The 17121-nt window shown below is 42.5% G+C and overlaps 1 protein-coding gene across 3 annotated transcripts in view; it reads left to right on the top strand.

Moving 5' to 3' along the window:
- TNPO1 (transportin 1) overlaps positions 1 to 17121 on the top strand; it is a 197193-nt gene that overhangs the window by 138495 nt on the left and 41577 nt on the right. For 2 of the 3 annotated variants that reach the window (XR_012243279.1, XM_073624357.1), the window contains exons 15-18: positions 11605 to 11712; positions 14784 to 14942; positions 15052 to 15139; positions 16645 to 16743. Coding sequence is in view for 2 of the 3 variants with exons in the window: in XM_073624357.1 (XP_073480458.1) it covers positions 11605 to 11712; positions 14784 to 14942; positions 15052 to 15139; positions 16645 to 16743 (454 nt within the window). In the remaining variant the exon portion in view is untranslated. The remainder of the gene's footprint in view (positions 1 to 11604; positions 11713 to 14783; positions 14943 to 15051; positions 15140 to 16644; positions 16744 to 17121) is intronic. The other variant, XM_073624364.1, reaches the window with a different exon arrangement.

The following is a 17121-nucleotide window of genomic DNA, read 5'->3' as shown; positions in this document are numbered from 1 at the left end:
CGTGGTTGCTGAAACCCAGGTCTTGAAGTATAGAACTTATAGAATAGGATCTCTGATTTCCAACTTTCTCTGTAAGAAAATCTACCCCCCCACAAGATCTATAAAAAATATGCAGCGCTAAAACGTTATAATAAAAAAAAGTCCATATACATTTCAATACATTAGTATTGAGACTACTGGATCAATATAGAAATTAAACAGAACCCAACACCGGCCAATGTGATATAACACAACACTTGGCACCAAGGTGATCAACCCAAGCTGCTTACAAAATATAAGGGACCCTCAAGTAATAGTGGTCACAAAAGGTCAAAGTTATGCAGATCTCACAAACACTCCAGTGGCACCGATGTTTCAAGGGTTAAATGATTTAATAGCTGGCACAGATCCAAGGCATATGGACATATTCTCAGTGAAATAAAAAAGCCTCCATAGTGTAGTATGTACGAATAAAATCAATTGTATATTAAAGTAATCCACTCATTTATCAAGGTGTAACACTTTGTTTCAAACCAAAAAGATGGCCGCGGCATCCAAAGTGAGGACGCCATACATCGTAGGTCCTGCATACCTTGCCTGGTGTGAAGACAGAAATCTGAGTTCCAGGGAATACTCTGTATTCTGGCATTTCTGCAATCTGGTCTTGACCAGTATCTGGCCTAAGGTAACCCTTAAAGTGGACCACCTCTAACGGAAAATGTACCCAGTGAAAAAAGTGTTTGCACAAAAAATGGGCTGTTCCTGTGGTTGATCCTGCCATCTTTGTCTTAAACATCTCATTGTACTTCTTTGTGTTCCTTTTGCCAGAAAATTTTAGACGCTTTTAGAAACTCTAACCTGCCAGGCCCAGCCCTGTAATCAATTCCTGCTACCAGTTCTGTGTGTAAAACTGTAGCTAATTGGACTGGGAGAATGAATAACCAACATCACGTTGTTTGGGATTGTGCAGTTGCCAACACTGCCTTCTGCTTGTCTTTTCTGTGTTTCTGTGCCCTGCAGCACGTCATGAGACAAAAATTGAGAATGGTTCTAATCTCCTTTTTATATGTGCAGATTTCTTTTGCTCAGGCTTGGAAGCTACCTGTAAAAGGTAAAAACCTCTAAAAGTGTACTTTTCCAGGAAAGATGCCTGTTTGATGATTCAATTGACCAATTCATAAAAGGTCACAGGTGTGAAAGTTTTATTTCCCCAGGAGACCAATCCTTGCTCCTCTAAATGCTGAGCGCCTCCATGCTCTACCTAGTCTTCAACTTTACCTAAGTTCAGACCTTACTTTTGACACATGGCTTGGCCCACTAAGGCTACCCCTTCTTAAAGGCAGTTGTGGTACCAGTACAGCCACAGAAAAGGTTCCACTCAAACTTGTTCACGGTGCCAAAACTCAATGGTCTTGAACTTCCCCCAATGAATTCCTACACATTCCAATGTTTCGTTTGGAATCTGCAAGGTCATAAATTGCTGCGAATATGCAAGATGCTTGCTTACAAATTTCCATTTACCCATCTCATCAGTGCTTCCTATGCTTTGCACTGGCAGTAACCACTTCCAGTTTGTTGCATTGTATTTCGCCCTGTTTTCTTTCCCCAGGGTGTTCACCAGAATCTTAGCACTTTTTCCTGCTCGACAAGGTAAAGATGACAGACTAACTAGAGATGACCTTATCCTGAAGGATTCACCTACATTACAACTCTCATCAAATGTCCAAAAATCACCTTTAACAAATCTGCTCCCCAGCCCTCCCTGCACCCCCTATACTTGGGTCTAATCCTGAAAATATCTCTGGCAAAGGTCTTTCTCCCAGAAGAAAAAGTTCTCGAAGAGCTCAAAAAAAATTCCACAGTGAGTTCTGGGCCTAATGGTGGCCTTCTTTGAGACAGTATCTTTCACGTAATTCCTTTCAAGTATTCTCCAACTAATTATTCTATTGAAGTGGAAAAAGCCATCTTTCTTTAGATCTCCCCATGCTTCTAACAGCCCAAGCAAGAAAGTCCTTGTCCCTCCTGGTGGATCACTACTGCAATTCTGAACAGTAGGAAAATCTTTCTTTCCTCACAGACGAAATAGGGCAAGAGAGGAAGACAGTGATTTTTCTGGCACAAAATCGGCCCTGGGCAACCTGTTACACAAACTTAGACTTCTGACAGAAGACCCTTGGCCTCTTCCCAAGAGGGCCAGATCTGTTATCCCATGGCCCTCCTATTCCTGTTAACCCAGTTGTAAAAGAATAGTAGGATTTGAGTTTGTTTTTTCTTGCCTTGCTGAAAGCTACTTTCAAGAAGATTTATTATCATACCTATAAATCTAGCATCACCTAGAGCAGGCGTAGTCTATTGAATCTTAGAGATTACTCTGTGTCACATTCTTGCCTTCTTACAAACAGGTCTTTACCAGAATATGGCTCTTGACATCCTGAAAGGACAGGTATCCTCATTTTGCATTTTTTTCAAAGGCCTTTGCATATCCTTGTTAAAACTTTCATCTATGGTGTTTCTCATGTCAGGCCCCCTTTACAGCACCCACTGCCTCCCTTGGACCTTAATTTGATTCTCTTTGACTTGCCCTTTGAACCCATCAGGGATATTCCCTTGCAGATTCTTGGTCACTATAACGTCTTTCAGGCGTGTTCCTGAATTGGGGGGCCCTTTCCTGTAAAGAGTCTTTCCTCATACTTGCGTACAATCTAATTGTCTTTTTGGACCATGTTGTCCCTGGTGTGACTCCCCCCCCCCCCCCTCCCCTGTGGTAACTCCACATGCTGGGGTTGTCTCCATTACCATGGCTTCAGTCTGGCACTCCAGAACAGAGGGTTCCCTTCACAATGAGGGAGCCTGTCTTGAGACGGCTTCCTATGTTGGAATCCGTTGGACATGTTGCATGTTGGCATCAGTCAGTTATCTCGAGACTTTAGTGCGCTCAGCCCAAGATGACATCGGCTGGCTTGATTTATTTTTGATCATATGAAATAAGATAGCAGCAATGAGATGAGCTTCAGATGGAAATTGATCTGTGCTAGAGTGTACTGGTACCTAACATTTTATACAAAAGCAGGAACATTTAAATCCATTATTATTTATGATACTGGTGAATTCTTCATTCAAATAATATGAACTTGCAGTAGGTATCGTATAACGCTTATCCCATAAAATTTCAATAACTTGATAGTACAATGTAAACCTTTGTACCCTTATCTTGACACTGAGCAGTTATAATTGGGTAACCCGCTTATCCCTAAAAAGGTAATATTACTGAGATTCACTTTGTTTTGCCTGAAGGCGAACTAATCTTCTGTATCGTAATCCATGATTGCATGGTGAATTTGCCAGGGGATTTCTCTGGCCAATTTTTTCCAAGTTAAGGAACCTCTCTTACAAAGCGGTACTAAACCAAAAATGTAATACATACCAATCATTAGATACAGTGGCTGCATTCTTTTTCTGTAGGCTTTTTCCCTGTTTTCTTCTGGTGATCTGGTCAGTAAAATACTCCCTGTATTAGAATACCCCTCTGGATGAAGGAGCACAGGGGGGCACTATTAGACAGGGAGGGGGAGTGTTAAATGTACTAGCAGATTTAGATACACTAACAAATTGAAGCCAAACTCCAGCTCACACTGCAGTTACACAAGTGGTTACAGCAACAGTTTGTCAGTGGTATATGGTTTGTCTCATCCCTGTAATTGCTACATCAGCAAGCTTGTTCTTTTCAAAAACAGACTTACTGGCTGGATCACCAGGTGAAAATAAAGGAAAGAGCCTAAAAGAAAAAATGCAGCCACCACATCTAAGAATTGGTAAGCTGCAATATGATGTTTGCTTTTGGGTTTAATACTTTATGGCTCATTCTACCAGATCTGTTAGCATGCCTTGGGCATTTAGAAATCACGCTTTTGTTGCACAGCTTTGTAATGCATTTACCTAATTGTTTATGCATACTTTTGCTAAGTTTTACTGAGTGGATTTTTGGCCCTTGTTTAACCACTTCAATACCAGGCACTTCCATTACCACTTGATCACAGCTGATCAAGTGGTAAGAAGCCTCTGTCAGTGGCTCCATACCACAATCGGAGTTGCGTTGTGTCAGACTTGCATACAGCACCTCCAATCGCGTGCTGCACGCCCCCCAGCTTGTTATCCTGATCATGTCATATGACGTCCTTTCAGGATAGCTAAACCACTTTGCTGCCGTCATATTGCTATATGGCGGGCGGCAAGTGGTTAAGCTTGGTTTTGGCCTTGGTTGGCCTTTGCTTTGAGGGTGTGTTGGCTGTTTTTTTTTTTTTGTTTTTTTTTTTGTTTTTTTTTTTTTGTTTTTTTCCTTATAGCTATTCCTCCCCGATTGCTTGCTACAAAACACACATGGTGGAAAGGGGTTATTTGAGGAAGTGTTAAAAGCTTTGAGGGGCTTTGCCAGTGTCCAATCACCCAAAGGTGCAGCATGTAACCCATCCATTATGATTTGAAGACCTGTGTCCTGTACTGTACGCTATATAAAGGATTTTACCTGTATGTAAAATGTACAATTTTATTTAACTATCAGCGTGTTTTGAAAAGAGAAAAAGAACCATTATCAAATTCTTATTTAACCACTTGCCGCCCGTCATATAGCAGAATGACGGCGGCAAAGTGGTTTCAATAACCTGACTGGACGTCATATGACGTCCGCAGGTTATTGGGCCGCTGCGCGCCCCCGGGGGCGCGCATCGCGGCGATCGTTGTTGCTGTGTGTCAGTCTGAAACCCCGCAGCACCGATCTAGGTAAAAAGTCTGACGGAGACTCTTTACCACGTGATCAGCCGTGTCCAATCACGGCTGATCACGATGTAAATAGGAAGAGTCGGTGATCGGCTTTTCCTCACTCGCGTCTGACAGATACCAGTAGAGGAGAGCCGATCGGCTGCTCTCCTGACAGCGGGGGGTCTGTGCTGATTGTTTATCAGCACAGCCCCCCCTCGGATCCTACCCAGGACCACCAGGGAAGACGCCCAGGACCACCAGGGAAATCGGCTACACTGGACCACCAGGTATGCCCCCTAGAACCCCAGGAAAATACTAATCAGTGCAAAGGCAGCTGCCAATCAATGCCCAGGCAACTGCCAATCAGTGCCCACTCCAATGCCTACCACTGCCAGTGCCACCAGGGATGCCCATCAGTGCCGCGTATCAGTGCCCATCGGTGCCGCCTATCAGTGCCACCCATAAGAACCCATCTTTGCAGCCTTTCAGTGCCCATCAGTGCCACCCATGAGTGCCCATCAGTGTCACCTATCAGTGCCACCCATGAGTGCCCATCAGTGCTGCCTATCAATGCCCATCAGTGCTGCATATCAGTGCCGCATATCAGTACACATCGTCAGTGCCCGCACATTGGTGCCACCTCTTCGCTGCCACCTTATCAGTGCCTGTCAGTGCCACCTTATCAGTGCCAATCAGTGAAAGAGAAAACTTACTTATTTACAAAATTTTTAAACAGAAACAAAAGCAAAACTTATTTTTTTTCAAAATTTTCGGTCTTTATTTGTTTCACAAAAAATAAAAACCGCAGAAGTGATCAAATACCACCAAAAGAAAAACAAAATGATAAAAATTTAGTTTGGGTACAGTGTAGCATGACCGCGCAATTGTCATTCAAACTGCGACAGCGCTGAAAGCTGAAAATTGGTCTGGGCAGGAAGGTGTATAAGTGCCCTGTATTGAAGTGGTTAAATATTTATTTTCAGTCTTTAGCACTGCTCTAGGTGAGTTAATCTAAACTATATATTTCTTTCTGAATTCTCTAAATATGGAGCATTGTAGTCCCAATTCATTTTAAGACTAAAGTGCAAACCACCTAATAGACATATGCCTACAGACCTGTGATTCTTAACCTGTTCCCGCCAGCTGTATGCATCTATATGGCCTCTGGGCAGGTGGGCTTTAACACTAAACGGCAACATAGTGGTCCCAAGATGGGGTTTCCTCTGCTGAGAGTGTGCTCCCAGCACAGTAGCTAAATTGTCATGGAAAGCTCTTGAAACATATTTGCGATTGAGAGCTTTGGGATAGTGATAGCCTAACAGCTAACATGATCAGAATGCCCACCTCCCAGTGTTTAGATTCTCTTAAAGAGTAAGGGGGCCGGCGGTGGATAGGGCTTAATCATGGATATTTCACAAGTAAGCAAAGAATGAAATCCTAGGTGAATAAGAGAATAATTAAAAAAAAACAAAAAACAAACTGAGGGGGTATAGCGGTTTAGTTTTCCCACTGTTAATGTGTGTATAATGTGTATACTGTTTAAAACTGGACAATTGTAGTGTGCCCCTATTTATCATTTTGGCTACAAATTCTACAAAGAAATAGTCTTGTCAAAAAAAAATTGTACTTGTTTAATTGGTTTAGTCTGAGAATTTACTTGCCATTTTGGGATCATATTGAAAGACACAGTGTAAGACGAAAAAAAAGTTGGCATGGTCACTAAAAATAGATGTGTTTTGGGACTACAAAACCCACAATGCAGAGATCTGAGTATACATATCAAGGAAACTCATAACACAATAAGCGTTATCATAATTCCAGACTGCAAATGTTGTTACGTATGTTCCATCGTGCCAATACTGAACAATGTCATTACTCGTCATCCCTCTCCTGGAATCGTGCACTGAAGGTCACCTTGTGTAAGTCAACACTTCCTGCTTTTTTGGGTTAATTTTGCCACTTCAAGGCACCTTAGCCACCAGTTTCTTTTCAGGTATCGATTTACTGGCATTTTTCTGGCTTTTAGGGGCATTTTTTATAAAGCTTTTTTTTTTGCAGCTTTTACAAGCTTTTTTTAAAGCATTTTTACAGCTTCAGATGTTTTTGTTTAGACAATAGAAAGCACTAGGGGGCGGAGAGGGAGAGCAAATTAGGGCTGGAGAGCTGCTATTTGAGCAGAAAACGCTTGTAAAACGCTCAAGTCAGGAGTTTTGATTGAAGTATATGGGACCAATTTTTGTAATTTGCCAAAAAAAAGGCTCATTTACTTTTTTGAGCTTCAGGCGACAGAACACTCAGTTTTGAACAGGGGCCATCGAAGTGAATGGGATTTGACGTGTTGAGCGTTTTTTTAATGCTTCAAGCAGAAAATCACTCAGGTGGGAACGGAGCCTTAGGGAATCTTCCAGTTCATCTTCAGCAGTTATTGCGAAGGCGCTTTGTATTTATAGAAAAAAAAAAAGATGTTCTTATCTGCTCTGTGCAACGATCTTGCACAGAATGGTCCCTTACCTCCTCTGAGAGTCCCCTCTCGGCTCTGCCTGCTCCTCGTCCAAGTGCCCCCCTAGCAAGCTGTGTGCTATGGGGGGCGGACGCGCTCCTGATCCAGGCTGTGTGTTTCCATAGATATGCAGGGCTCTGCCGTGGGTCCTGCTCCCTCCTTACAGGTTTTGACGGACAGCAGCAGGAACCTATGGCTCTCGTTGCTTTCAGTATAGCCTGTGAATCCAGGAAGAAGGATGAGAAGAGCTGCAGCTCGGCACAGCTCTGTATCGAAAGAGGACGCTGAAAAGTGTTAGAGATGGAGGAAATGCATTATGGTAATCAGTTTAGGCCTTTGCAGGTCTGAGGGATTTAATGAAGGGTCTTCTCCTCAAAGCAAATTCATCAAGCTGTTCTTCAGGGATGATTGAGTGCACACACAACCTAAGAAAGCTGTGCCTGTGTCCTCTATTCTAGACTGTTGTGCCCAAATTCTCCACAAGTTGAGTGCCAACTGTCGCGTTACATCGCTGCGATTTGCCAGAAATAGGAGCGTCCCAACCGGTGTGAAACCGACTTTGCAAGCTGCACCGATTTCCAAAAGTAGTTCCTGCACTACTTTTGTTGACTTCGGGGGCGATTTCAGTAGACCTCTGTGCATGAACCCGCACAGATGTCTTTCAAGTCGCCCCTGAAGTCAGACTGAAATGCAGCTTTGAAAGCGTGCAAGTTCAAATGAACTTGCATGCTTTCAAATCCGTGTTCAGTGTGAAAGAGGGCTTAGTCTACTTTGACGCCAGCTGGCCTAATTTATTAAGCATTTGAAATGGCACAGCTGCAGTGACATAAGCTTCAGATAGAAATGGCTCTGCTCAATGGTTCTCAAGCCTACATTTATACAAACAAGAGCAGATATATACTACAGCTCTTATTTTTGTATACATACCGCAATCTATATTTGGTAACTTCCCATAGTCTTCCTCTATATGGTATAGAAACCATATTAGACAAAAACATTCCTCCCATCAGCCAAACTTCTCTCCTTTCTACTGATGATGGTGAAAATATAATCTTGCGTATAGGCTGAATAGATATCCTAACCACTTTAAAAATAGAGATGGGGGGGAGAGGGACCTTTATCTAACAAAAATACATGTGCAAAGTTAAAATGGAGTTTACAGATTTAAAGATGACATCTTTAGATTAGTAACCAAATTAAATCTGAAGGCTAAAACCATTGTCAAAAGAGCTACAAGTGCTAGTAATTCTGAACATCGCACAGCTTTCACATCCAAAAAGGATTGAGTTCTCCCTGCAGCAAGACAAGTAGTCTGGTCCCTACTTTTGAACTGTCTACCCTAAGGACAATGCATTGAAATCTGGCTCTCCTCACCAGTTAGTCTTTGCGCCGAAATAAGAGGTTTTGCACACCTGTGTGCACCTTGTTTCCTGTGTACCAGGCAGAAATCAATAGAGTAGGTCGAGCATGCTGGGTTCCTCCTGAAGGGGATAAAGTAAAATGGGATGCCTTAATTGGACCTGATCACCTAGGACAGGGGTAGGCAAGCTTGGCCCTCCAGCTGTGGTGAAACTACAAATCCCATCATGCCTCTGCCTCTAGGAGTCATGCCTGTGATTGTTAGGGACTTGCAATGTCTAATGGGACTTGTAGTTTCAAAATAGCTGGAGGGCCGAGGTTGCCTACCAAGACCTAGGAGTACAAGTCCTCTTTGGAGGATCTGCAGCACCGCCTTGAGGTCGTTTCTCCAGAGATCTTACCTGATTCTGCCCTTAATCAGGCAATTCTTAGCAGTGAGGCTAGGTGTCCTGTTCTATTCTGTGTTCCCCAGCTATAGGTGTGTCACTGGACTGGGGAAAAGTAAGGCAATTGTTAGACATATGTTCTGTGTTATGGGTAGGCAGGCCCTGCTGAACTCTCCAGAAACTCCTTCTGGTGTTAAGCTGGGTACACGTAAATCAAAATTTGGCTGATTCAGCAGAGATGGTAGATTTACTCCTGTCAAACTGGACTGCTAGAAAACGTTCATTTGATCAGCCAATCATTGGAGTCCCCACCATCAGAATACAATACCTGAACAAAAAAAAAACTATACATGTGTACTCCGCTTTAGAGTAGATGTTTTATTGTTAATAGATAACTTTCATCCCTGCCTATCCTTATGGCGGTGTCTCCCGTGCATTCTACCCCTTTCAGTTGATGGACTTTGAGGCTGTACCCTTGAGTTCTCTACTAGGCTCAAGGATCACCTTACAACCCTTAATTGGCTATTGTGCTGTGATGCTTCTCAATATTCTTGGATATTTTGCTTAGCGAGATTGGTTGTCTGGGTAGGCAACCTTCTAATCATTAAGTTTTGTTTATCGTGTCTCTTCTTTTGGACCCAGTTTTCTTTGCATTTCCTTGTGGGGACCGGTTTTCCTGGGGATTGACCCAGTGTTTTTCTTCAGTTGTCCATATTGTGTTGTGGGTTTGTTCTTTCCCAATAAGGTTGTCTTGCTTTTATACCTGCTTGATTTGATTTTTGGTTTCTGTCTCTTGCTGGTTCAGGCTCAGTGTTCCTTCATTCCCAGCTGGTGGTGATTTCCTCTGTCCTGGTCTTGAACATCAGGATGATCCTCTGTGTTCTCCTGGTCATTAGTAGCTTCCCCTATATTACAGGGTTGTACTCATCTAGGTCAGATTTAAAGTGGAGTTCCACCCAGAAATTGAACTTCCACTTTTTGGACCCCCCCACCGGTGTCACATTTGGCATTTTTCAGGGTGGAGGAGGGAGCAAGATACCTGTCTAATACAGGTATTTGCTTCCACTTTCTGGCATAGATAACCGGGGCGCTTTTGGTGACCAACGCCACTTCCGGCGCCTACACTGTCCTCCCCCGCTGTATTCTGGGAGACATACAGGTCCCAGAACACAGCAGGGACCAGAGAGGATGAGCAGCGCGATTCGCGCATGCGCAGTAGGGAACCAGGAAGTTAAGCCGCATGGCTTCACTTCCTTATTCCCTTACCGAGGACGGCGGCTGCAGCAGCTGAGAGCCGACGGACGGATCGGCTTCGGTTGCCGACATTGCGGACTCCCTGGACAGGTGAGTGTCCATATATTAAAAGTCAGCAGCTGCAGTATTTGTAACTGCTGGCTTTTAATATTTTTTTTTCGGCGGACCTCCGCTTTAAAGTAGAACTATAAACAAATCTTTTTTTTTTTTTTTTTTTTTTTTTTTTTTTTTTAATTTTTTGGCTGGAGCAAGGGAGGGCCTATCAGATTTTTTTTTTTTTTTTTGCCAGCGGTGTCCCGTTGCAGATATTTCCCGTCACTTCTTGTCCGATAGCCAAACAGGAAGTGATGAAATCTCTGCAAATTAAGGGCATTCATTTGGGAACCCCCAGGTCACCAAAACTAATGACCCCATTGGAAGATTTCCCTTCTATTACTTTTCTGGCGACACCCCAAAATTTGGGATTTTCTTTTACTTTCAATAATAATGGCAAATAAAATAGAGGATGAGTCTCCTTAACAGGGGCACAAACAGCAATAAGAACTGACGTGTTCTAATCCCTCTGCACTCTATCCAAAATTAAAAACATTTTTTTGCCTTACTTTAGATGTTGGTCCTTTTTTAGGTGCATTGCAGACAGTCCCTGTTTCAGGGTGGCTTGTTTCTCTTTCAGCATCCTGTGGAGTCACCCTTGCATGCAGAGACTAGTTATGTCTCTTTACACTGTGTACATCAACCGAAGCAGACTGGCTTAAAGGGGTTGTAAACTTTTGTGGTTTTTCACCTTAATGCATCCTATGCATTAAAGTGAAAAAACACCTGGCAGTGACCAGCCCCCGGCACCCCGTTTTACTTACCTGAGCCCTGGAACTTGACCCGGAGGGGACACGCTGTCTCTCTGCCTGGGGTTCTCGGCTCTTGATTAGATAGATTGATAGGGCAGCCATTAGCTCCTGCTGCTGTCAATCAAATCCAATGACCGGGCGGCGGGGCCGAGTCATACATTCGGCGGCTATGGACGCTGAATGCTGAACTCGGGAGCGCGCCAGCAAGGTAACCCCCTCGGGAAAGCGCTTCTCCTAGGTGGTTACCAAATGTGGGTAGGAGCAGTGAGAGCTGCCGGCGGACCCCAAAACGATCTGCACAGTGGAGGTAAGTATGATATGTATGTTATTTTAAAAAAATATATTATGTTTAGCTAACAAATACTGTTGGACTTAAGTATTGTCCATTGTGTGTAATATGTTGGGAAAGTTGTGACTTCTAAATCTTTTCACCTGAAAAAAGACATAAAGCCGTTAATATACTCACAATACTATGGGCTCCTACACAAAAAATAATCTTGAGTATGTATTTTTCATTATGTTTCAGTGCCTATCTTCCGTTGCTACTGCACTTCAGTCTGGTTTCTTACCATACTGTGAACCTGTATACCAGCGTTGTGTAAACTTGGTACAAAAGACTCTTCAGCAAGCGATGGTAATGTTTAATTAACATAAGTCTACACAATAGTATAGTAAAAGGCTGTCTGTCTTTGTTTTACATTTAGCTCATGTCATATCCGCTTCACAAATGTTTTTAGGCTTGCAATTATTTAAATGAGAGAGGCCAGTAAAATAACATTAATGCAGACGAGACCCTTTACTTGAGTTTAAAAAATATGTTGCAGTTCGGGCATATGTTTGACATGGTGTTTTCTTGCTAGCGTTCTCAGATGCCCATCACTATTTATGCTACAACCTGAAAGACATTTTAGACAATGGTGTACAGGAGGTCCCTGAGTTACGAACCTCCGACTTGCGAACGACTCCTACTTACGAACGGGAGGCGGCGTGACGTTCTGTGCATGCCTGGCAACTTTTCGATGGCAGGCACATTGGAAAACAGTGGAAAACGATGTCTGCGAATGCGCGGCTACTTGACAGAACATTGGAAGACTACGTCTCTGCCGTTCTGCGCATGCGCTTCCGACTTACAAACAAATCCGACTTGAGAACAAACAGGCAGTTCGTAACTTGGGGACTGCCTGTACACACATAGTTGTCTAAAATCATACAAAGCGATACATCCAATCATATGGTAACGGCTTGATGAAGGCTGTGTTCTATTGCAGCATAATGGTGTCCTGCCCTTGACCTCCACCCTACTGAACATCTTTGTAATGATTGGAATGCTGATTGCAACCTAGGTTTTTTCCAACATCAGTACAATGGTTTGGTTTTTTTTTTTTTTTTTGAATGGCCACAAATTCACACAGACACACACTAAAATCTTCATGAAAGAAGAGTGGAGATGGGTAAAAATGCAAAGTGGAGCAGAAATGACTATAATTGCTTATGGTTTTGTCATGTCCAACTGGCTGATAAATATGTGATAAAGTGTTCAAAAGCATTTGGCAATGTAGTATGTATGTAGATAAATGTAGATAAATATATAAAACAAAATTGTAATGCATCATGTTCCACTGTGTGTGATAAAAATTGTAACTGCTTCTTTGTACAGTCATTGTTCGTTGTTTTCCAGCCAAGGAAGCTGCCATCTTGGCCTCTGTTTAATCTTCAATTGCCATGATGCTGCACATGTGATCAGTTATGACACCAGCCATTGGATGGTTTGACAGTTTGGTTGAAAACATATCCAACGTAACAGGGGTCACTTACACTTCAAAACATGGCTTTGGACACTCTGTTAACCATTTCCGGACCAGCTGCTGCAGTTACACTGCGGCAGGCTGGCTCCCCTACACAAGCCGCTGTAGCTCCACGTTGGCTCTTTAAGACACTTTAGCAGGCAGGCGCCCGCAGCGTGTCCCCGCAGCTGATGCACGTTCCAGCAGGCTTGATGACTGCTGTGCACCCGCAATCGCTCGTGACAGAGTGAGAACTGGGATCTGTGTGTACACACAAATCCCGGTTCTCTCAGGGGAGTAGAGACAGATCGTGTGCTCCTACTAAGTAGGAACACCGATCGGTCTCCTCCCCTAGTCAGTGCCCCCCCCCCCCCAGTTAGAGCACACCTAGGGAACACAGTTAACCCCTTGATTGCCCTCCTTCCCTGCCAATGACATTTATACAGTAATCAATGGCTATTTTTTAGCTCTGATCGCTGTATAAATGTCACTGGTCCCAAAAAAAGTGTCCGATCTGTCCACCGCAATGTTGCAGTCACGATAAAAATCACTGATCACTGGCATTACTAGTAAAAAAAAATTAAAATACCATAAATCTATCCCCTATTTTGTAAACGCTATAACTTTTGCGCAAACTTGTCAATATACGCTCATTGCGATTTTGGTTAAAAAAAAAAAAAAAAAAATATGTAGAAGAATACATATCGACCTAAACTGAGGAAAATTTTTTTTTATTTTACAAAAAGTACAAAATAGGTTTTTTTTTCAAAATTGTCTCTTTTTTTGTTTATAGTGCAACTAATAAAAACTGAAGAGGTGATCAAATACCACCAAAAGAAAGCTCTATTTGTGAGGAAAAAAAAGGACATCAATTTTGTTTGGGTATAACGTCGCGTGACCGCACAATTGTCAGTTAAAGTGACGCAGTGCCGTATCACAAAAAATGGCCTGGTCAGGAAGGGGGTAAATTCTTCTGGGGCTGAAGTAGTTAAAGCTCTCTGAATGCTAGTCAAAGGCCCTGTCACTAAATAAAATGGTCCTGTTTACACCTTGCTTTTGCTTTGCTTCGGCTCGGCTTTGTTTCAAAAATTATACCCCATGTAGCTTTAGTGGTGCTTCAAAACATCTTCAAAGCCTCCATAGAAGTCAAATGGCAAAGCTTGCTTGAAGCACCAAGCAAAAGCAAGATGTAAACAGGACTGTAAGCTAACCATTTTATTTCGTGACAGGGGCTTTGACTGGCGTTCAAAGAGCTTTAACAAAGCATGTCCGAAGCCATGTTTTGAAGCAAGTGTAAGCTAGCCCTTACAGTCCCAGCATGTGCTGGAAATGTAATTGTTTTTTGAAACCATTATATCTATGGATTTACTTCCACTTTAAGCGTACATTTTTAAATCTCTTCAGAAAAAGCACTATTTTTCAGCACAGTGGCTAACTTGTTAGCACTTCTGCCTAGCAGCATTAGGTTCATCAGTTCAAATCCCAGTCACGGCACTACCTGCCTGGAGTTTACATGTTTTCCCTGTACCTGCGTGGGTTTCCTCCCACACACCAAAGTCAATACAAAACATGCTTTGATGAAGGCTTCTTAGCCGAAACGCATCAGCGTATAGCCTGTACCCATGTAACCAATAAAGGACTTTTTATTTAAGAGCATCTGAGTTGCAAGCCCTTTTTGATTCAAGCTTGTAGGTTAATTGGCTCCTGTCTAAATTGGCCCTAGTATATACATGTATGAATGTGAGTTAGGGATCTTCGTTTGTAAGCTGCTTGAGGGCAGGGACTGATGTGAATGTACAATATATGTAATGATCTGCAAAAATTAACAATGCTATATATGTACCTGTGATAACAAAATAAAGCAAAAAACAATGATTATTTAAACCTCTATAGAAAGTAGTGACTTTTTATTCAATTTTAGATGCACAATGCACAGCCAGACCAGTACGAGTCTCCAGATAAAGATTTTATGATTGTGGCCCTAGATCTACTCAGTGGGCTGGCTGAAGGGCTTGGTGGTAACATTGAACAGCTTGTGGCTCGGAGCAACATCCTGACTCTAATGTACCAGTGTATGCAGGTAAGAGATCTGACTGACAGAACAGTAGAAAATTTGACCATCTATTGGTAAATATTAAGCCATTTTGTATTACAGCCTCTTAACCTTCACGTAAACTTTGTTTCCCTAGGATAAGATGCCAGAGGTGAGGCAAAGTTCTTTTGCATTATTGGGAGACCTTACCAAGGCATGCTTTCAACATGTCAAATCATGCATTGGTACGTATACTACTATGCTTTCCTATTCCAGTTAAAGCCACTCTGTCACAAACAATATGGAAAAAAACACCCACCTATTCTATTAAAGGGGGTTATACTTACCAGTCATGCACTCATACTTCTGGTCTTCACTATTTTCAAGCACTACATTTGTTGAATAATCTTTAGCATCTGCTGGGAGCAGGAGATGCCTGGTCCCGCTGTCCCATGCACTGTGGTTCTCTTTCTGGGCTCCATTCACTACTGTGTTAAGCTTGCAGTAGGGGACCAGGCATCTGACACTCTTGTACGTCTTGGATGTTTAAGATGAACGTGATTGTAAACGATTACCTTTGTAAAACAACCAATTCAGTTTGGCCACCTCCCGCCTGCACTATAGTCGAAAGACTACAGGGTGAGCCCACATTGCTGGGAGGGTGTCTATGGGCGTCCTCTCATTATCACGCTTCCTGCGTGCCCCCTGTGGCACGCATTGGCGTGGATCTGTGATTGTTGTGTCCTTGGTGGACAGCTGATCATAGATCGGGCATGTGAAGAGAGGAGAGGAAATAACCGACAAATCCACACAGGAGACATCTACACTGATAATCGGGGCACTGATCATCAGTGTCCTGATGATCAGTGCAGCCCCAACAGTGCCCACCAGTGCTGCCAAACTGTGCTACTTATCAGTGCAGCCTCATAAGCACACATCAGTAAAGGAGAAAAATTACCTATTTTGAAAATTTTATAACAGAAACTTTTTTTTTTTCTCAAAATTTGTGGTCTTTTTTCTTTAGCAAAAAAATTAAAAACCCAGTGTTGATTAAATACCACCACAAAAAAAACCCGTCTCAAAAAAAATAAAATTTTGTTTGAGTAGTGTTGCATGACCACGCAATTGTCATTCAAAGTGTGACAGTACTGAAAAATTGGCTTGGGCAGGAAGGGGGTGAAAGTGCTCAGTAGGCAAGTGGTTAAAATGGAAATAAAGGCAAAAGATTTGAGTATAGACTTAAACCTTATAAATCCCCCCCCCCCCCCTTTTTTTTTAGAAGTGATTACGTACCCTCTGTTCTCAACGGCATAACAGCTGGGGTAGGAGAAACAGTGGGATACTGATCTTCCAAGTGAATGGCTATGGGGGGGGGGGGGGGGGGCGCGCATGTATCAGGACAAGTCTGATCAATGGAGGAGAGCATACCGAGTTCCCGCAATGTGCTCTCCTGCTTAGTGTGGTCAGGTTTTAATAGGAAAGCAGAGGGACTGGCAGGAACACCAGGGATTTCACACAAGTACATGGTACAGCAGGCACGTATCAGGAATATGAAATTTTGGGTTTACATTTAACTGTTAAGGAGAGTAAAGACACAGACATGGGTGGCAGGACAGATAAATATAATACTACTTTTATTGGGTTATATTATTTTTGTGACCGTTGCTTTAACCTTTGAACTTTTAATACGTGAACATTTTTGTAACGCATGCTCAGTTTTTTGTGTTTTTTTTTTTTATTTTTCTTTTAGCGGATTTCATGCCTATCTTAGGAACAAACCTAAACCCGGACTTAATTTCTGTATGCAACAATGCTACATGGGCAATTGGTGAAATTTCTATACAAATGGGTAAGCTTTACTTGGTTAAAATCAGGTGGAAACTTGACTATTGTCTGTCAGGTACACTCAATTTAGGTATAGTTCAGAGGTGTTTAAAATGAAATGAGTGTAATCGGTTTGTGAAATGCTAACGTTCTCTTAAAATTACTGCTATGTTAAACTAGAATCCACTCCACTTACAGTTTGAACATGAAGTCTGTGGGAAAATGTTTAAAAAAATACCTATGCTGTTGCGTTATGAGTAAAGTTCCGCTTTAAGGACTGGTTCACACCACAAAAACGCACTCCAGGTCCCTTCCGGATACATTTCTGCATGCACATTAACATGTTTGATGCGTTTCCGGATCCATTCCAGATGCTTTTTTTTTTCCTCTGCTTTTTTTCTAT

The sequence above is a fragment of the Aquarana catesbeiana genome, linkage group LG01, assembly GCF_042186555.1.
Source record: "Aquarana catesbeiana isolate 2022-GZ linkage group LG01, ASM4218655v1, whole genome shotgun sequence".
Taxonomy (NCBI): domain Eukaryota; kingdom Metazoa; phylum Chordata; class Amphibia; order Anura; family Ranidae; genus Aquarana; species Aquarana catesbeiana.
This window is presented reverse-complemented; position numbering and strand designations above follow the sequence as displayed.